Raw genomic sequence first — 23,065 nt, 5'->3', positions numbered from 1 at the left:
AGAGTTGTTCCTCGTCGATGAACTGAACCAGTTAGTGTGTTTAGATCTGTGTTTGCTATCAGGTTTATTGAGTTACTTTGTACGGGCAAATATGTTTTACGTTAGACCTAGTACTGATAGAGAGGTTTGAACGTCTTCTGAAACATAAGCCTACAACAGTTTGTGACGGTGTACAAGCTCGCAGAAGGAGGAAATAAACAAGTTTGTGTTTGTTACGTGAACAGAACGCTGAATTATTTTCCCCCAGATAACTTGGAAGTACCTGTACCCAGAAGTACAACGTTACCACAGTATTAAAGAACATCAAATATATTTTATAACTTAATAACAAGCTGAAAAAAACGTATCAATTGTTATTAATTATAAAAATATTGGATTTCTTACCTTCGTTCTCTTCATATACGATCGCGAATGATTTCCAGTTTTTATGCTTTACGTATTCGTAATAAGCCTTGCTCAGTGACGTTGTGAAAGGAAACAAGTTGACGGAATGGTTATCTCCGTGCGTACGAAAATCCCACCGGATTTCGATGTGTGGCACGTGCATAGCGTCACAAAATGACTGGACCGTTGAACTGGACTCTTCTGACTGTGGACCAAAAATGGCTGCTACTCCTTTCTCGAGAAGATCACACACTAGAAGAAAAAAAATAAAGAATGGTTTTGGATGTTACAAAAACCTAACTTTTTCGCTTAAATTTTAAAACTAAAATGAAGTACCTTACAGAACGTGCAAATCACTTGTAAGTTTGTTACGTTTCCAGTCACAGATTCCAAAGCACCGCACCTGTGATTCAGGGTGAGAAAAATAAACTTAATTTAACGAGCTGTAATTTCTTACACCATGAGTCCTAATAAGTCGAACTGATTACCCACAGACCCAAAGATCAACTTTGTAATCACCTGAAAACTAGACCAAGAATAATGACCGATGGCAGTGAAACGAAATGTTTCATATCACGAACAGTATGGATTATACAAAAACGAAGCATCCTGTAGTATGAGTAAGTGTCAATAGCAAAATGACTAAATCTTTGGGGACCCTCGATGGGGCAGCGATACGTTTATGAATTTAGAATGGTAAAGTCTAGGGTTCGATTCCCCGCAGTATAGGGAACATAGATGGCTAACTGTGTAGCTGTGCATTAAAAACAATCAAACGAAAACGTCTTAATAACAAATATTGATAGCAACAAAAAATTCTACAGCAAAAATACGGAATTGTTCCACGTGTCGATAGAAAGAAAACGAATATTTTTTACAGTAAGGATAAGTGCCGACAGTAATAAAACAAAATGTTCTACGGTAAGAATAGGCCGACGGTACGAAATTGAAACTTAGTACATCAAAATCAAGTGTAAAGAGTAAGAACACAAAGTGTTTCACAGCAAGTGCTCCCAGTGACACAGCGGTATGGGCTGGGTGTGTTTGGAATCTCGCGCAAAGCTACACGAGGGCTATCTGCGCTATCCGTCCCTAATTTAGCAGTGTGAGATTTGAGGGAAGGCAGCTTGTCATCATCACCCACCGCCAACTCTTGGGCTACACTTTTACCAACGAATAGTGGGATTGACCGTCACATTATAACGTACCCCACGGCTGAAAGAGCTTGCATGTTTGGTGCGATGGGGATTTGAACCCGCGACCCTCGGATTACAGGTCGAATGCTTTAACCTATCTGGCCATGCCGAGCCTTTTCTGAGCCTACCGAAGGGAATCGAACCCCTGATTTTAGCATTCTAAATCCGTAGACGTACCGTTGTACTAGCAGGGGGCGTAATTATTGGAAAGAAATAGTCTACACCTTCCTGTCAAGTTATTTAATCAGACTGCCAATCGCATTCTATAAGGAAAATAACTAATGTTGTAGTTTATAACAATAATAACTTTTGTCGCGGTTCATAGAAAGACTGAGGTTATCTATTTATTTATACATATTTTTAGCTTGTAGCTCTGTCATCTCTTGACAATGTGAGATTTAATTAATATTTTATTTTACTTGGGAGTCCAAACTTTTGCGGTTGATGTATTTGACTACGTCCAAAGTCTCATAGATTAATTCATTCTAATCCTTCCGGAAGTATGTCTCCGGATTTACAACGCTAAAATCAGAGGTTCGATTCCCCTCGGTGGGCTGAGCAGATAGTCCTTTGTGGCTTTGCTATACGAAAAACACACACACACACACTCCTTCCGGAAATCATTTCAATTTAAGGGTAAACTGGCAGAGATTCTTATGAGTAATAGAATCAAATCGGGTAAACACGCATCCCACGCTTGGTAATACTGGCGCAAAAAACATACCTTATAAAAAGGGAAACAGGAGCCCCATTGGTTAAGTTACTCTAATTCTGCCAAAAAGAATTTCAAGTACTGCAGCTATTGAGGATTCCCTCTTGTTATCATTTAAAGTAAAGCATTTTTATTGTGCGATTTTTATTTTGTCAGTTAAACACAAACGATATCTTACGATTACCAGAAACGACTAAGGCAAAGGTCTCTAAAGGTGATTTTTGCCTATCGACAGGTATAACATTCTATCGGCAATCACTGGTACCGGAACTTACCAAGTTGCTTTACCATCTTCTACGTTTAAACATAGAGTCCACTTTACCCTCACCCGAGTACCTCACCCTTTTTGTTGTTGAAAGTTTCACCCTGCCTACTGACGTCACAATACGTATGAGATTGTGTAAAGAATTTCGCTAAGAAATGCTTGTTAGAAAATTGTTAAACTTGCAAAGTAGAACACCAGAAGTATCATACAATACTGATTTTTTTTTTTACCTTTTTTGGAGGCTTGGAAGCTATCCTGTTGTTCAAGCTGTTGGATTATGGATGAGAGTCGGAAGTTGGAGAGTCGGAACGATTCGGAGTTCATACTGTCAACAGCTGTACTGAAGGCTGTCAGTAGCGTATCATCTCCAGTTTCGAACATGGCACCTGTAATGTTTCAGAGTTAGAACAGATATTTTTGAATCCCCCTTCAATAGTCTGTGGACGTATATCGCTATGAATCGCTGTGCAGCTTTGTGCTTTATATCAAACATCAAGAACAACATATTTTTGTATTTTATCGCACAAATGACACGCAATGTGCCCTGTGGCTGATAAGAATTCAGGTATAGCCATCCCTGGTTTGAACTACTGACCAGAGGGGAGGAAACAAAACAACAGCACTCGCCGCCAAAAGCTTTGCCGAGCTCTCGACTTGAATAATGGGTTAATTAACTGTCTCTTTACGAACGATCGCAGTTGAAAGTGTGTGGCATGTTGAGTATTCGAATTCAGGATCTTACGATCTTAAGCCCGAAAATTTACTACAAGACCACGTGTGAAAATCATGGAAAGCGTCTTAAGACCCATAAAATGTTTCCATAATTTATTTCAAAGACTACAGTAGCACAGGGTTATTTTTCTAAAATATTTCAAAACAATAACAATAAAAACAACACATTTATTAAAACACAAATACGTTTTCAGTGAACTAACAAAAAATGCGACTAATACTATATGTTCTAAGTATATTTTAGACTAAAATCAACTAAATTTATATCTGTTTTCAGTATCAGTCATTATAAATTATTGTTACATTCTGTACAATGTTTATGCAAAGATACGTAAAATTTACGTTTGTCTTTTGACGTCAACGACTCATATTTTAAGCCTATAAGCCTATTTCACCATTCATACAATATGAAAAACATTAACAACAAATTATGTGTATTTTTGTACTTGCCTTCATTTTTCCACACAGTTATACAAGTTATAATAAAACAGATCGTTTCTTATTATCGAAGATGCTCACGATTTTAGCAGCTGGGACGTTATAAAGTGACTACCAATTCCATTTTTTGTTGATAAAAAATAGCTTAAGAAGTGGTGGTGGATAATACTAATTAAAAGTCTTCCTTCTAGTCTTGTCTATCACTTGTAAGTTAGGAACGATTAGCTCAGATAGTGCTCGAGTGGTGTTGCCTCAAATTCAAACAAAAGAAAAAATAACCCCGTTTATTTAATGCAAATGTTTCCCTAAAGAGGGCGCATAGCATCCTGGAATAAAGGTTGAACCTGTAACATCTTAACTTTACATCAATATTGATTCTTTTACAATTATTGTTGTGTAGACGTTTAGTTTAAGACATGAAAACCCCACTCTTCTAGCCTTCGCGCGAAGTTTTGAAGTATTATGCCCGATATGATGGTGATTATTTACTTGTTTTTGAATTTCGCGCAAAGCTACTCGAGGGCTATCTGCGCTAATCGTCCCTAATTTTGCAGTGTAAGACAAGAGGGAAGACAGATAGATAGCCATCACCACCAACCGCCAACTCTTGGGCTACTCTTTTACCAACGAATAGTGAGATTGATAGTAACATTATAATGCTCCCACGGCTGAAAGGACGAGCATAATTGGTGCGAGGGGGATTCGAACCCGCGGCCTTCAGATTACGAGTCGAACGCCTTAACCCACCTGGCCAGGTCGGCCGTGCTGATTGATTGAAGTAAATTGCTTGACCCCACTATTCATAATATGTTTTCAGATACAAAATCCATGAAGTGTGATGAAAAATACAGCTATATATAGCAGTAATGGTTTTAGAGGTTTCAGCGTTTCCATATTTTCCAGAGTCAATAACATTCACATCGTTTTCTTCTAATCTATTTTCACCACTCAGGCACTTGTCCTCTTATAGTCTTCTTACACCACTTTCAACATGATTTCTCAGCTTCCAGTTAACATGATTTGTTTCATTCTAGTCATGAACCCAAAGGCAAGCAGCACCTACAAACGCCTTTCTTTCTATGGTTATGTTCCTGGTTTATGTGTGCGTTTAGAAAAAAAACAACGTTTAGACGAACTTACATTTGACTTTAGTAGTTCCACTATAGCTAGTGTTTATCTGTAATATCAGATAACTTATGTTGTTATTAGAACACACGTTTGAACGGGTGTGTCCTAGAGTGTCCAGCTTGTGAATCTGTAAGATTCGCGATATGCTAAAAATTGACATAAAAACACGTTCCGCCCTTTGAGCGCGTCGCTATAAGGAGTGACCAATATTTGATGAGGAAGTACAAGCCCAAGAGATGGCGGTGGGTGGTGTTGACTAGATACCTTTTGCTTTAGTCTTTCATACCAAAATTTGGAACGGTTATGCGCGACGCTATGAAATGAACAAACGAGAACAAAATTATGCTTAACACCCCAAGACCAGTATACATGTTCATGTGTGCTGAAAATGTGTGTGGCCTTATTTATAATTTTAAAACAACAATACTTATTCCCTTTTTTTTATATGTTTTATTACATCCCACATAATAAAAACTAAGAACTAATTACGACAAGAAGTAATAATAAAATATTGAACACTATACTAGGAATTTATGAACCTATGGCCCACATTTATAGGGTTGCTATAATACAAATTTAATGTCTGGACTAACACTTTGCATATTTTCAGTTTAATAATTTGGTATTGTTTGATTTGTTTTGAATTTCGCGCAAAGCTACACGACGGCTATCTGCGCTAGCCGTCCCTAATTTATCAGTGTAAGACTTGAGGGAAGGCAGCTAGTCATCACCACCCACCGCCAACTCTTGGGCTACTTTGTTCCCAACGAACAGTGGGATTGACCGTCACTTTATAAAGGGTGAGCATGTTTGGTGTGAGGGGGGATTCGAACCCGTGACCCTCTGATAACGAGTCGAGTGGCTTACCCACCTGGCCATGTCAGGCCTAGATTCAAAGACAGTAAATTAATGAGATATATCATTTAAGTTGTTTTAATGCTAGCTATTTTTATTCAGTACACAGTTGTTTTTGCCTTGCTGCTTAATTTAAAGGATTTTGAAGTAGATTGTATCCTATTTGGTTTTATTATTAGTTTGAAATAATTGGTGTTTAATATATGTTCTTTATTTAAAATATACTTCAAAAATGAGATTAGCCTTGGAGAACTTTAAAACTTATGGTGAAGTCACACATCCGACACATTTTAGCAGGGCTCAAGCACGTATAATCTTATTACTAGGTAAGACAAGTGGTTCACGTAACTAGGTAGAATTACAGTTATTACTTCATATAAGTGAAAGAACTGCACTTACGTTTTATACAGCTTCACTTAACCTCACACTCTAAAAAATGTGCAGTCGCGAAACGTTGTCCTTATCGTTGTTTGAAAGACTGAAGGTACGTTTAGCTGTGCCCGGCATGGCCAGGTGGGTTAAAGTGTTCGACTCGTAATCCGAGGGTCGCGGGTTCGAATCCCGATCACACCAAACATGCTCACCCTTTCAGCCGTGGGGGCGTTATAATGTGACGGTCAATCCCACTATTCGTTGGTAAAAGAGTAGTCCAAGAGTTGGCGGTGGGTGGTGATGACTAGCTGCCTTCCCTCTAGTCTTACACTACTAAACTGAGGACGGCTAGCATAGATAGCCCTCGAGTAGCTTTGCGCGAAATTCAAAAAACAAACAAACGTTTATCTGTAAGAAAGTGCGAAACGAATGCAAAAACAACAGTGCTCAAAACGAGTTAGTATGATGAATTTTAATCTTAGATTAGCGATATAGGCCTAGTAGTAGTACCGTGTTAGCGTAAATTTAAACGTTACGTTTCAGGCCTAGCTAGCCCTTTATCCATTTTGTTGGATGTTTTAAACAATAAAACAACCAATACATATTCATCTATTTTTTATTAAGTTATTAAATCAAAACAACAAAATAAACATAAAATTTGAATAACAAACGTTCTAATTACGAAATAGGATGAAATTACTAAACTTAGGCCTGTTCCTAATTCACATGACGACAGTGTACCTCGCCTATTATTAAATAAACCTTTTTTATGGAATACCTTCAACTAGTCAGTTATTTACTCCAATGTTGAACACTGATATTATGTTCGTTACGCATACAAGTATTCGAATATTACTAAAATATTTAGTCGTGGTATTATAATATCCTTCATACCCACATTCAGCACCAAAATACTTTCTTAAACGTTTGGAAGTTCTAGTATGTTTTGCCGAATTTTAGTACATAATACATTCTTCAGGCCTACATAAGTAGTAATTACTGCTTACACCTCAGCGTTTCACAGTTTATCTTGACGTAATGGTTGTAATCCCGTACATTCATGCAAATTAATAAAATAACGTTTCCAGAACTAGACCACCACACCTATTTTCTTATTTTCCCTGTTTTGAAAATAAAGTTGTTAATTTCAAGTGTTTTCTTGAACGAAATTGAATAAAAATATCTATTTCTCAGGTTGTTTTAAATTATTTTTAGAATGGAAAACCTTCAGCTACTTCGAGTACACGTTGTGGTGTTTTAATAAGAAGGATTGTTTGTTTGTTTGTTTTGGAATTTCGCACAAAGCAACTCGAGGCTATCTGTGCTAGCCGTCCCTAATTTAGCAGTGTAAGACTAGAGGGAAAGCAGCTAGTCATCACCACCCACCGCCAACTCTTGGGCTACTCTTTTACCAACGAATAGTGGGATTGACTGTCACATTATAACGCCCCCACGCCTGGGAGGCCGAGCATGTTTGGCGTGACGCGGGCGCGAACCCGCGACCCTCGGATTACGAGTCACACGCCTTAACGAGCTTGGCCATGCCAGGCCTTTAATAAGAAGGCAAAGCGTCGCATGTATGTTGCAACCGATGAATAAATAATTCTAAACTCTCTTAAAAAACATCATAAATCATAATACAAATCATGTACATTCAGCGCACATACCAGATGAAAAAATGGATTCCATTTCTAACACATTTCTAAAATATTGTTGCTAATTTACCGCGTAAGCATGGAATGCGGTACACTGTGTACCCCCGTGTTTTGCACATCAATACAAAGAACTGGGAGGGGGCTTATCAGAAGATAGATAGCTAGACTACATGGCGAAATGAGTTAAAGTAAAAGTTTCAACATGGGTGCTTGAATTTCGTGTGGAACATAAAACTACCTAAAAATTGAGGGGGAGACGTCCCCTTCACACTCTTAAAACTGTTTGTTGCGCCTATGAAGAATAGGCACTCATGAGTGTAGGGGTCTTCCATCTTTGATGACGTTGAAAATTATGTTGGAAGAGTATAAAAAATGAAAAACATTATCAAATACAACATAAACATGATTAACAAATACAACATAAACATGATTAACAAATACAACATAGACATGAATAACAAATACAACATAAACATGATTAACACAACTATCTTGTTAACACAGTCTGAACTGGTCTGAACTGAAAATAGTGTTAGTGACAAACTATAAAAGGTTTGGTTTCGTTTGTTTTGAATTTTGCGCAAAGCTACTCGAGGGCTATCTGTGCTACCCGTCCCTAATTTAGCAGTGTAAGACTAGAAGGGGGCCCCCCAGTGGCTCAGCGGTAAGTCTGCGGACTTACAACGCTAAAAATCGGGTTTCGATACTCGTGGTGGGCAGAACACAGATAGCCCATTCTGTAGCTTTGTGCTTAATTCAAAAACACACACACTAGAAGGAAGGCAACTAGTCATCACGACCCACCGCTAACTCTTGGGTTTCTTTTTTACCAACGAATAGTGCGATTCTCCGTCACATAACGCTCCCACGGCTGAAAGAACACATTGTTGGATGTTATGAAACCTTATCTTAGTGTTTGTTTTGTTTTGCTTCATTCTACACACATTGTTGGAAAGCATAAACTTCATCTTTGTGTTTGTTTTGTTTTGCTTCATTCTACACACATTGTTGGAAAGCATAAACTTCATCTTTGTGTTTGTTTTCTTTTTAATTATTCTACACACATTGTTGGACAGTAAAAACATCATCTTAGTGTTTGTTTTGATTTATTTTAGACATATTGTTGGACAGTAAAAACATCATCTTAGTGTTTGTTTTGCTTTATTTTAGACACATTGTTGGACAGTAAAAACATCATCTTAGTGTTTGTTTTGATTTATTTTAGACACATTGTTGGACAGTAAAAACATCATCTTAGTGTTTGTTTTCTTTTTAATTATTCTACACACATTGTTGGACAGTAAAAACATCATCTTAGTGTTTGTTTTGATTTATTTTAGACACATTGTTGGACAGTAAAAACATCATCTTAGTGTTTGTTTTGATTTATTTTAGACACATTGTTGGACAGTAAAACATCATCTTAGTGTTTGTTTTGCTTTATTTTAGACACATTGTTGGACAGTAAAAACATCATCTTAGTGTTTGTTTTGATTTATTTTAGACACATTGTTGGACAGTAAAAACATCATCTTAGTGTTTGTTTTGATTTATTTTAGACACATTGTTGGACAGTAAAAACATCATCTTAGTGTTTGTTTTGCTTTATTTTAGACACATTGTTGGACAGTAAAAACATCATCTTAGTGTTTGTTTTGCTTTATTTTAGACACATTGTTGGACAGTAAAACATCATCTTAGTGTTTGTTTTGCTTTATTTTAGACACATTGTTGGACAGTAAAACATCATCTTAGTGTTTGTTTTGCTTTTATTTTAGACACATTGTTGGACAGTGAAAACATCATCTTAGTGTTTGTTTTGATTTATTTTAGACACATTGTTGGACAGTAAAAAACATCATCTTAGTGTTTGTTTTGCTTTATTTTAGACACATTGTTGGACAGTAAAAAACATCATCTTAGTGTTTGTTTTGCTTTATTTTAGACACATTGTTGGACAGTAAAAACATCATCTTAGTGTTTGTTTTGATTTTATTTTAGACACATTGTTGGACAGTAAAACATCATCTTAGTGTTTGTTTTGCTTTTATTTTAGACACATTGTTGGACAGTAAAAACATCATCTTAGTGTTTGTTTTGCTTTATTTTAGACACATTGTTGGACAGTAAAAACATCATCTTAGTGTTTGTTTTGCTTTATTTTAGACACATTGTCGGACAGTAAATACATCATCTTAGTGTTTGTTTTGCTTTATTTTGACAGATCACATTGTTGGACAGTAAAAACATCATCTTAGTGTTTGTTTTGCTTTATTTTAGACACATTGTTGGACAGTAAAACATCATCTTAGTGTTTGTTTTGCTTTATTTTAGACACATTGTTGGACAGTAAAAACATCATCTTAGTGTTTGTTTTGATTTATTTTAGACACATTGTTGGACAGTAGTAAAAACATCATCTTAGTGTTTGTTTTGATTTATTTTAGACACATTGTTGGACAGTAAAAACATCATCTTAGTGTTTGTTTTGATTTATTTTAGACACATTGTTGGACAGTAAAAACATCATCTTAGTGTTTGTTTTGCTTTATTTTAGACACATTGTTGGACAGTAAAAACATCATCTTAGTGTTTGTTTTGATTTATTTTAGACACATTGTTGGACAGTAAAAACATCATCTTAGTGTTTGTTTTGCTTTATTTTAGACACATTGTTGGACAGTAAATACATCATCTTAGTGTTTGTTTTGCTTTATTTTAGACACATTGTTGGACAGTAAAACATCATCTTAGTGTTTGTTTTGCTTTATTTTAGACACATTGTTGGACAGTAAAAACATCATCTTAGTGTTTGTTTTGCTTTATTTTAGACACATTGTTGGACAGTAAAAACATCATCTTAGTGTTGTTTTGATTTATTTTAGACACATTGTTGGACAGTAAAAACATCATCTTAGTGTTTGTTTTGATTTATTTTAGACACATTGTTGGACAGTAAAAACATCATCTTAGTGTTTGTTTTGATTTATTTTAGACACATTGTTGGACAGTAAAAACATCATCTTAGTGTTTGTTTTGCTTTATTTTAGACACATTGTTGGACAGTAAAACATCATCTTAGTGTTTGTTTTGCTTTATTTTAGACACATTGTTGGACAGTAAAACATCATCTTAGTGTTTGTTTTGCTTTATTTTAGACACATTGTTGGACAGTAAAAACATCATCTTAGTGTTTGTTTTGATTTATTTTAGACACATTGTTGGACAGTAAAACATCATCTTAGTGTTTGTTTTGATTTATTTTAGACACATTGTTGGACAGTAAAACATCATCTTAGTGTTTGTTTTGCTTTATTTTAGACACATTGTTGGACAGTAAAAACATCATCTTAGTGTTTGTTTTGCTTTATTTTAGACACATTGTTGGACAGTAAAAACATCATCTTAGTGTTTGTTTTGATTTATTTTAGACATATTGTTGGACAGTAAAAACATCATCTTAGTGTTTGTTTTGATTTATTTTAGACACATTGTTGGACAGTAAAAACATCATCTTAGTGTTTGTTTTGATTTATTTTAGACACATTGTTGGACAGTAAAAACATCATCTTAGTGTTTGTTTTGCTTTATTTTAGACACATTGTTGGACAGTAAAACATCATCTTAGTGTTTGTTTTGATTTATTTTAGACACATTGTTGGACAGTAAAAACATCATCTTAGTGTTTGTTTTGATTTATTTTAGACACATTGTTGGACAGTAAAAACATCATCTTAGTGTTTGTTTTGCTTTATTTTAGACACATTGTTGGACAGTAAAAACATCATCTTAGTGTTTGTTTTGATTTATTTTAGACACATTGTTGGACAGTAAAAACATCATCTTAGTGTTTGTTTTGATTTATTTTAGACACATTGTTGGACAGTAAAAACATCATCTTAGTGTTTGTTTTGATTTATTTTAGACACATTGTTGGACAGTAAAAACATCATCTTAGTGTTTGTTTTGATTTATTTTAGACACATTGTTGGACAGTAAAAACATCATCTTAGTGTTTGTTTTGATTTATTTTAGACACATTGTTGGACAGTAAAAACATCATCTTAGTGTTTGTTTTGATTTATTTTAGACACATTGTTGGACAGTAAAAACATCATCTTAGTGTTTGTTTTGATTTATTTTAGACACATTGTTGGACAGTAAAAACATCATCTTAGTGTTTGTTTTGATTTATTTTAGACACATTGTTGGACAGTAAAACATCATCTTAGTGTTTGTTTTGATTTATTTTATTTTAGACACATTGTTGGACAGTAAAAACATCATCTTAGTGTTTGTTTTGATTTATTTTAGACACATTGTTGGACAGTAAAAACATCATCTTAGTGTTTGTTTTGCTTTATTTTAGACACATTGTTGGACAGTAAAAACATCATCTTAGTGTTTGTTTTGATTTATTTTAGACACATTGTTGTTTTGTTTTATTTTATTGTTGGACAGTAAAAACATCATCTTAGTGTTTGTTTTGATTTATTTTAGACACATTGTTGGACAGTAAAAACATCATCTTAGTGTTTGTTTTGCTTTATTTTAGACACATTGTTGGACAGTAAAAACATCATCTTAGTGTTTGTTTTGATTTATTTTAGACACATTGTTGGACAGTGGACAGTAAAAACATCATCTTAGTGTTTGTTTTGCTTTATTTTAGACACATTGTTGGACAGTAAAAACATCATCTTAGTGTTTGTTTTGATTTATTTTAGACACATTGTTGGACAGTAAAAACATCATCTTAGTGTTTGTTTTGCTTTATTTTAGACACATTGTTGGACAGTAAAAACATCATCTTAGTGTTTGTTTTGATTTATTTTAGACACATTGTTGGACAGTAAAACATCATCTTAGTGTTTGTTTTGCTTTATTTTAGACACATTGTTGGACAGTAAAAACATCATCTTAGTGTTTGTTTTGATTTATTTTAGACACATTGTTGGACAGTAAAAACATCATCTTAGTGTTTGTTTTGCTTTATTTTAGACACATTGTTGGACAGTAAAAACATCATCTTAGTGTTTGTTTTGATTTATTTTAGACACATTGTTGGACAGTAAAAACATCATCTTAGTGTTTGTTTTGATTTATTTTAGACACATTGTTGGACAGTAAAACATCATCTTAGTGTTTGTTTTGATTTATTTTAGACACATTGTTGGACAGTAAAACATCATCTTAGTGTTTGTTTTGATTTATTTTAGACACATTGTTGGACAGTAAAAACATCATCTTAGTGTTTGTTTTGCTTTATTTTAGACACATTGTTGGACAGTAAAAAAACATCATCTTAGTGTTTGTTTTGATTTATTTTAGACACATTGTTGGACAGTAAAAAACATCATCTTAGTGTTTGTTTTGATTTATTTTAGACACATTGTTGGACAGTAAAAACATCATCTTAGTGTTTGTTTTGATTTATTTTATTGTTGGACAGTAAAAACATCATCTTAGTGTTTGTTTTGATTTATTTTAGACACATTGTTGGACAGTAAAAACATCATCTTAGTGTTTGTTTTGATTTATTTTAGACACATTGTTGGACAGTAAAAACATCATCTTAGTGTTTGTTTTGATTTATTTTAGACACATTGTTGGACAGTAAAAACATCATCTTAGTGTTTGTTTTGCTTTTATTTTAGACACATTGTTGGACAGTGGACAGTAAAAAACATCATCTTAGTGTTTGTTTTGCTTTATTTTAGACACATTGTTGGACAGTAAAAACATCATCTTAGTGTTTGTTTTGCTTTTATTTTAGACACATTGTTGGACAGTAAAAACATCATCTTAGTGTTTGTTTTGATTTATTTTAGACACATTGTTGGACAGTAAAAAACATCATCTTAGTGTTTGTTTTGCTTTTATTTTAGACACATTGTTGGACAGTAAAAACATCATCTTAGTGTTTGTTTTGTTTTATTTTAGACACATTGTTGGACAGTAAAAACATCATCTTAGTGTTTGTTTTGATTTATTTTAGACACATTGTTGGACAGTAAAACATCATCTTAGTGTTTGTTTTGCTTTATTTTAGACACATTGTTGGACAGTAAAACATCATCTTAGTGTTTGTTTTGCTTTATTTTAGACACATTGTTGGACAGTAAAAACATCATCTTAGTGTTTGTTTTGATTTATTTTAGACACATTGTTGGACAGTTGAAACATCATCTTAGTGTTTGTTTTGCTTTATTTTAGACACATTGTTGGACAGTAAAAACATCATCTTAGTGTTTGTTTTGCTTTATTTTAGACACATTGTTGGACAGTAAAAAACATCATCTTAGTGTTTGTTTTGATTTATTTTAGACACATTGTTGAACAGTAAAAACATCATCTTAGTGTTTGTTTTGATTTTATTTTAGACACATTGTTGGACAGTAAAACATCATCTTAGTGTTTGTTTTGATTTATTTTAGACACATTGTTGGACAGTAAAACATCATCTTAGTGTTTGTTTTGCTTTATTTTAGACACATTGTTGGACAGTAAAAACATCATCTTAGTGTTTGTTTTGCTTTATTTTAGACACATTGTTGGACAGTAAAAACATCATCTTAGTGTTTGTTTTGCTTTATTTTAGACACATTGTTGGACAGTAAAACATCATCTTAGTGTTTGTTTTGCTTTATTTTAGACACATTGTTGGACAGTAAAAAACATCATCTTAGTGTTTGTTTTGATTTATTTTAGACACATTGTTGGACAGTAAAAACATCATCTTAGTGTTTGTTTTGCTTTATTTTAGACACATTGTTGGACAGTAAAAACATCATCTTAGTGTTTGTTTTGTTTTATTTTAGACACATTGTTGGACAGTAAAAAACATCATCTTAGTGTTTGTGATTTATTTTAGACACATTGTTGGACAGTAAAACATCATCTTAGTGTTTGTTTTGATTTATTTTAGACACATTGTTGGACAGTGGACAAAAACATCATCTTAGTGTTTGTTTTGCTTTATTTTAGACACATTGTTGGACAGTAAAACATCATCTTAGTGTTTGTTTTGCTTTATTTTAGACACATTGTTGGACAGTAAAAACATCATCTTAGTGTTTGTTTTGATTTATTTTAGACACATTGTTGGACAGTAAAAAACATCATCTTAGTGTTTGTTTTGATTTATTTTAGACACATTGTTGGACAGTAAAAACATCATCTTAGTGTTTGTTTTGATTTATTTTAGACACATTGTTGGACAGTAAAAACATCATCTTAGTGTTTGTTTTGATTTATTTTAGACACATTGTTGGACAGTAAAAACATCATCTTAGTGTTTGTTTTGCTTTATTTTAGACACATTGTTGGACAGTAAAAACATCATCTTAGTGTTTGTTTTGTTTTATTTTAGACACATTGTTGGACAGTAAAACATCATCTTAGTGTTTGTTTTGCTTTATTTTAGACACATTGTTGGATAGTAAAAAACATCATCTTAGTGTTTGTTTTGCTTTATTTTAGACACATTGTTGGACAGTAAAACATCATCTTAGTGTTTGTTTTGCTTTATTTTAGACACATTGTTGGACAGTAAAATCATCATCTTAGTGTTTGTTTTGCTTTATTTTAGACACATTGTTGGACAGTAAAAACATCATCTTTGTGTTTGTTTTGCTTTATTTTAGACACATTGTTGGACAGTAAAAACATCATCTTAGTGTTTGTTTTGATTTATTTTAGACGCATTGTTGGACAGTAAAAACATCATGTTAGTGTTTTTTTTATTTATTTTAGACACATTGTTGGACAGTAAAACATCATCTTAGTGTTTGTTTTGCTTTATTTTAGACACATTGTTGGACAGTAAAAACATCATCTTAGTGTTTGTTTTGATTTATTTTAGACACATTGTTGGACAGTAAAAACATCATCTTAGTGTTTGTTTTCTTTTTATTTTACACACATTGTTGGACAGTAAAAACATCATCTTAGTGTTTGTTTTGTTTTATTTTAGACACATTGTTGGACAGTAAAATCATCATCTTAGTGTTTGTTTTGCTTTATTTTAGACACATTGTTGGACAGTAAAAACATCATGTTAGTGTTTGTTTTGATTTATTTTAGACATATTGTTGAACAGTAAAAACATCATCTTAGTGTTTGTTTTGATTTATTTTAGACACATTGTTGGACAGTAAAAACATCATCTTAGTGTTTGTTTTGATTTATTTTAGACACATTGTTGGACAGTAAAAACATCATCTTAGTGTTTGTTTTGCTTTATTTTAGACACATTGTTGGACAGTAAAAACATCATCTTAGTGTTTGTTTTGATTTATTTTAGACACATTGTTGGACAGTAAAAACATCATCTTAGTGTTTGTTTTGATTTATTTTAGACACTTTGTTGGACAGTAAAACATCATCTTAGTGTTTGTTTTGATTTATTTTAGACACATTGTTGGATAGTAAAAACATCATCTTAGTGTTTGTTTTGCTTTATTTTAGACACATTGTTGGATAGTAAAAACATCATCTTAGTGTTTGTTTTGCTTTATTTTAGACACATTGTTGGACAGTAAAAACATCATCTTAGTGTTTGTTTTGCTTTATTTTAGACACATTGTCGGACAGTAAATACATCATCTTAGTGTTTGTTTTGCTTTATTTTAGACACATTGTTGGATTGTAAAAACTCATCTTAGTGTTTGTTTTGCTTTATTCTACACACATTGTTGGATTGTAAAAACCTCATCTTAGTGTTTTGCTTTATTCTACACACATTGTTGGATTGTAAAAGCCTCATCTTTGTGTTTTGCTTTATTCTACACACATTGTTGGATTGTAAAAGCCTCATCTTAGTGTTTTGCTTTATTCTACACAAATTGTTGGATTGTAAAAACCTCATCTTAGTGTTTTTAATCAATCTAGGCACATTGTTCTACGGTGAGAAATCTCATCTCAATATTTGTTTTGTGTTGCTTTATTCTAAACATATTGTTTGAAAGTAAAATGTTTCATCTTACTGTTTGTTTTATTTTATTATGGACCAATTTTTCTCAAAATTGGATCGCGAGTTTTTTCAGGTCACAGCAAGATTTTGTTTTGGTTTGTAGTGGGGGGATTCAATGTATTTAGAAGGTGCAAATACAATCTTACTTATGTATTATGACATACTAGTCCAAAAAACATCAATCATTTCTTATATATTATTTAAAAAAATTTGGGTTTGCGACGCCCAAAGCCCTGAGGCGGGGATTATCGGGCATATCTGGCTGAAATACATTGTTATCGATATATAGTTCTGTGGTACAAAGATTCATCTTGATGTAGTTTAGTTTCGCGATTATTTTAGTCACGTGGCTGTTGTAAACTCTGATTTCTAATGAAGGATACCTACTTACCGATTTTAATAACATCAGGAAGAGAAGACGTTACTGTCACGTGGTAGATAACACCTAGAGACAGGAAAATGTAGTGAACTGTCATGACGTAGATTTTAGTTGTCCGTTCAACGTGTTACACGAATACCACCATCTTGGAGAAACCTAGTAAAAGTTGCGATGGTATTTTAGGGATATCCCCAATACCCGAAATTCCTATGTGCCATATTTTACACAACCAAGGGACAGACATGAAAGTTGCTTATTTCAGAAGATAGCAGTTACTCTAGTGGCTGTGAGGGTTTGGTTTATACTATTACAGTTTTAAAACAGCGGCAGAGACTTATTGTTAAAGGTCGGTTCTTATGTACTGAGATATTTAACGTTCATCTATTTATAAACCATTTTCAAATTAAAAACTGAGGTATCTGAAGGTGTAATCTTTGCACAAGTCTCTACAGATCTACGAAAGAAAATAACACATTTGTCACTATGACAACGGCTTCTAGGATTGGCGATCACGAAGAAAAACCATAGATTTGTTGCTGTGGCAACGGTTCTTTGAACGCAAAGTAAAGGCAAGGTCCTTGAATCCTGGCTATACCCAGACATTATCGATCTACGTCAGGGATCTGTATCCAATGAGCAGCCGTAAAATCTCTTAATACTGTAACAACGTTTGGTGGCCTGTTTAATCAAATAAGCTGACCTCTAATAATATCAAAATTGTGCTTTATATTAGTACCAATAACTCAACCTGGCCTGACCTTATAAAACCGTAACCTGACTTCCTCTCTTCACGCGATGATCCGTGTTTGATTTCCTTTCTTAATTCATGTCCAGTAAATGTTTTGTCTTTTTAATAATCCTCATAATGTGTGTGTGTGTATTTCCTTATAGCAAAGCCACATCAGCCTATCTGTTATGTCCACCGAGGGGAATCGAACCCCAGATTTTAGTGTTGTAAATCCGAAGATTTACCACTGTCTCTACTGGGGAAAATCCTCATAATCCTTGTATTGTTTGAACTCTGTCATTTTAAAGGAGAATTGGTTACGAGCCATGTGTTTTAAACAAGGCTGGTACGAACAGGCCCGGTATGGCCAGGTGGGTTAAGGCGTTCCACCTCGTTATCTGAGGGTCGCGGGTTCGAATCCCCATCGCACCAAACATGCTCGCCCTTTCAGACATGGGGGCGTTATAATGTGACGGTCAATCTCACTATTCGTTGGTAAGAGAGTAGCCCAAGAGCTAGCGGTGGGTGGTGATGACTAGTTTCCTTCCTTCTAGTCTTACACTGCTAAATTAGGGACGGCTAGCGCAGATAGCCCTCGTGTAGCTTTGCGCGAAATTCAAGAAACAAAACAAACAAACATCATACGAACACAAACGGTGTATAAACGCTCTAAAGCACAAAACACTATAAAACTATTTTAATTTGACATGTCATGATAAGTTTTGTTATCACTGTTAATCTGTTATACATTATTCACATTTCCAGACTGTAATTAGGATATTTCAACGACGAAACGAATTAATTCAGGGCAAAAAACTTAGATTTTTTCTAGAAAATTTGTTTTAAAATCTGCTGCGATTTGTTATTGTTTACATGTTTCTCGCAAAGTTAAACGAGGGATTTTCGTTTCTAATACTAAAATGATAGACTAGAGGTAAGACAGCTATTCACCCCCACCCCCCAACTCTTGGACTACATTTTACAAACGATAAGTAGGATTAATTGCTTAATTCAAACGCCTCCATGGCTGAAATGGCGAGTATGTTTCTTGACAGGTTTCGATCTCACAGTTGCGACTTGAGTACCCTAAGCACCAGACTATGCCAGAGCCGCTTGGATTTTGAGACTAAAGCAACCAGTACTTCGCTAACTAAAGCTCTGTCAGATCAACGTCTGTGATGTAATGCGATTAAGACGTGAAAGGCTTAATGTGTCACGAACGTCGGAGCGTAGCAAGCCGTTTGTATCATCATATAACAATCCCTTTCAAATATTAAATCGTAAGACAATAATTTACGTTCGTTATCAAGAGACAATAGAGTTAAAATGGTGATTACAGGTACGTAAAGAAACTTACGGTCGAAAAAACCATCATAGCTTTTTATTACAGAATTCCTGTTTTGTTTTTGTTTTGTTTTTAATTTCACGTTTTCAGAGCCCAGCAGAAAGAGGAATTACCATTCAGATTCTGGAAACCTTGTACAGGTTTTTATTAGGCTTAATTACAGGAGGTACGTTCGCACAAGCTCTGTTGTTACTTTAAAATTTTAATAATACAATAACACTTTAAGTAAAATAATGCAGAATAAATTTACCTGGTTTGTTTGTTTCGAATTTTGCGCAAAGCTGCACAAGGGCTATCTGCGCTAGCCGTCCCTAATTTAGCAGTGTAAGACGAGAGGGAAAGCAGCTAGTCATCACCACCCACTGCCAACTCTTGGGCTATTTTTTTACCAACAAATAGTGGGATTGACCGTCACATTATAATGCCCCTGCGGCTGAAAGGGCGAGCATGTTTAGTGGAACGGGGATTCGAACCTACGACCCTAAGTTTACGAGTCGAACGCCTTAACTCACCTGTCCATGCCTAGACCTGGAGTGAGTAAATAATCCTGCATTTCAGTTGTTACAAATATTTGAAAGGTTCTCATACTAGATAGAGGAAATAAAACAAACACTCGATGCTTTAGGAAAAAGTGTATTTTTTAGGTGTTTCAGTTTCATTTCGGGCCTGGCATGGCCTAGCGCGTTAAGGCGTGCGCTTCGTAATCTGAGGGTCGCGGGTTCGCGCCCGAGTCGCGCCAAACATGCTCGCCCTCCCAGCCGTGGGGGGCGTTATAATGTGACGGTCAATCCCACTATTCGTTGGTAAAAGAGTAGCCCAAGAGTTGGCGGTGGGTGGTGAAGACTAGCTGCTTTCCCTCTAGTCTTACACTGCTAAATTAGGGACGGCTAGCACAGATGGCCCTCGAGTAGCTTTGTGCGAAATTCCAAAAAAACAAACAAACAAACAGTTTCATTTCCTTTACGTAATATTTTGCTGCGCGACGTGTTTGATGGAATATTATAATAAACCATTTTTGATGATGGTTTAACATATTTACAAAAGTTGGTTAATATATGAGGAAAAATCGTCGTAAGAAGATGAAGTATAATTACAAGGTTTACTTATTAGATCAGGTGTTGGAATAATGTTTTAAAAGTTGAACTAAACTCCGCCAGTGGGTCAGCGGTAAGCTTACGTTTTACAACGGTAAAACACTGCGTTCGATTATATGGAAAGGCTGATAGGGTTGAGAAAATATTTTACGTAGAAGAGCGAACAACGTTTCGACCTTCTTCGGTCATCGTCAGGTTCACAAAGAAAGAGGTAACTGACCGGAAGCTGACCACATGTAAAATATTTTCTCAACCCAAACGAGCCGTTTTTGAATATATATTTCTCTACGAGTGGGTTTTCTCGACATCACTGCGTTCGATTCCTCGTAGAGGATGAAGTGTGAGTTTATTCTAACACTACTGGCTTGAATAAACTATTAACAAAAGGTCAGAGTTAACTCCTGCAAACTTTGTGTTACACCCATACTCTTGATATTATACTGTTTTGTTACTACCATTGATGTCTTAGTCAAAAATCTAAATATATCTTTTAAATATGAGTCGCGTAGTAAGTCATATAAAACGAGAACGCAGCTGTCTTAGGTCACGTAAGACTTTAGCACGATCTCATGTAATAACGAACAAGGACCTTCTGAACAACTGAATACAGAGGTAGACAATAGCCGCATCATGTAGCTATGGTAGCGTCCTCTGCTAAATAATCGATTTACTTTTATAAAAACTACGGACCTGATTTAGATTAAACTTACAAATTTAGAGTTATTATTACGTGACAAAGAACAGTGGGGCTTCCAGAAAAAAAATAATACGTTGCTTACATCTGGTATTTCTCCTGAGGTTTTACTAATGGTAAAGTTTTTCGGTTGCCAGTTGTTCGGTAGTGTGTGCGCGGTAAAGGTAACGTGTTGAGTTCGTTACTGATGATGACTGGAGTTATAACACGTTGACCAAAGTGAAAAGGAAACATGAACTAAGACTTCGATATTAAACAATTTTCGGAATGCTAAGTTTATTTATTATAATAATCAGATATTTAACTATTTCAACTCTCCACCGGTGTCAAAATGTTTTGTACAAAATTTATGCAACAATGTTTTATTATTATTAATTACAGCTGCAACATCTTCTCCACCAGCTGCAACATCTTCTCCACCGGTGTCAAAATGTTTTATTATTATTAATTACAGCTGCAACATCTTCTCCACCGGTGTCCACCTGCAACATCTTCTCCACCGGTGTCAAAATGTTTTATTATTATTAATTACAGCTGCAACATCTTCTCCACCGGTGTCAAAATGTTTTATTATTATAATTACAGCTGCAACATCTTCTCCATCGGGTGTCAAAATGTTTTATTATTATTAATTACTGCACATCTTCCCACCTCAAAATGTTTTATTATTAGCTGCAACATCTTCTCTCCACTGGTGTCAAAATGTTTTATTATTATTAATTACAGCTGCAACATCTTCTCCACGGGTGTCAACATGTTTTATTATTATTACTAGCTGCAACATCTTCTCCACCGGTGTCAAATGTTTTATTATTATTAATTACAGCTGCAACATCTTCCTCCGGGTGTCAAAATGTTTTATTATTATTAATTACAGCAAAATCTTCTCCACCGGTGTCAAAATGTTTTATTATTATTAATTACAGCTGCAACATCTTCTCCCACCGGTGTCAAAATGTTTTATTATTATTAATTACAGCTGCAACATCTTCTCCACTGGGTGCCAAAATGTTTTATTATTATTAATTACAGCTGCAACATCTTCTCCACTGGGTGTCAAAATGTTTTATTATTATTAATTACAGCTGCAACATCTTCTCCTCCGGTGTCAAAATGTTATTAATTACAGCTGCAAAATCTTCTCCACCGGTGTCAAAATGTTTTATTATTATTAATTACAGCTGCAACATCTTCTCCACTGGTAAAATGTTTTATTATTATTAATTACAGCTGCAACATCTTCTCCTCCGTCAAATGTTTTATTATACCTGCAACTTTCCTCCTAAGCTTACGACGTTTCCCGACAACACAATAAAGAAATTAATCACTGATGAAAGAACTGTTTTAAACACAATAAACGGAATATTAATCAGTGTTTGACAAACAAAGGTTTGTACTCATGATTTTAAACCATACTTGTCATCCAGTATCAGCATTAGGCACATTACATTTTTTAAACATTAGGTTATTTATTCAGTTAGCTAAAAATATTCAATAATATTAGTATTACAACCACTCTATGTTCGCCATATCCATAGCCGACGGCGCTTTTTTCATAATCCAGAGCTCATCAGACACAACAAACACAATAAAGGTCGGAACATTTATTATCAAAAATTCGTATCAGATGTCTTATGTTTTTGAACAATGTACCACAGAGCTCCCTACTGGCACAACTGTATGTGTGCAGACTCACACCGCTCAAAACTGGGTTTCGATAACCGTGGTAGGCAAAACACAGATAACCCATTGTATAACTTTATACTTAATTCTGAACAAACAGGACCAACCACGGATATCAAACCTGGTTTCTAGCGTTGTAAGCCCATAGGCGTACGTGCCACAGATGGGCGTTACATAGAGACGAAGATCCAGCAACTATCTGTGTAAGAATGTGGAGAGATTTCCTTACGATTTGTGCAGAAATGTAAACTTAACACACAGGTCATGTGATCTAGCTAAGAAGAAATAAATGTTACATTTAACTTCTTGCAAGTTCGCTTCTTAAGACGACGTGGTAACCGTTGAAACATATAGAGTCAACCTTTAAAAACGGTTTTAATTGTGTATTGATTTTAACGATATGTGCTGTTTACTTATTATTTTAATATCAAC

The 23,065-nt window shown here is 34.5% G+C and overlaps 1 protein-coding gene across 1 annotated transcript in view; it reads right to left on the bottom strand.

Annotated features, from left to right (window-relative positions):
* The window catches only part of LOC143251177 (glutamate receptor ionotropic, kainate 2-like), a 49,369-nt gene extending 31,732 nt beyond the window's left edge, over positions 1 to 17,637 (bottom strand). Inside the window, exons 1-3 of the mRNA XM_076502587.1 lie at positions 17,103 to 17,637; positions 2,788 to 2,943; positions 385 to 636 (exon numbers count right to left, since the gene is read on the bottom strand). Of these exons, the coding sequence (XP_076358702.1) occupies positions 385 to 636; positions 2,788 to 2,943; positions 17,103 to 17,187 (493 nt within the window). The 5' untranslated portion in view covers positions 17,188 to 17,637. The remainder of the gene's footprint in view (positions 1 to 384; positions 637 to 2,787; positions 2,944 to 17,102) is intronic.
* Positions 17,638 to 23,065: the final 5,428 nt, after the last annotated feature.

This window comes from Tachypleus tridentatus, chromosome 5, assembly GCF_004210375.1.
Source record: "Tachypleus tridentatus isolate NWPU-2018 chromosome 5, ASM421037v1, whole genome shotgun sequence".
NCBI classification, from domain to species: Eukaryota; Metazoa; Arthropoda; class Merostomata; order Xiphosura; family Limulidae; genus Tachypleus; species Tachypleus tridentatus.
The sequence above is the reverse complement of the archived record's forward strand: the minus strand, read 5'-3'. Positions and strand labels throughout refer to the sequence as shown.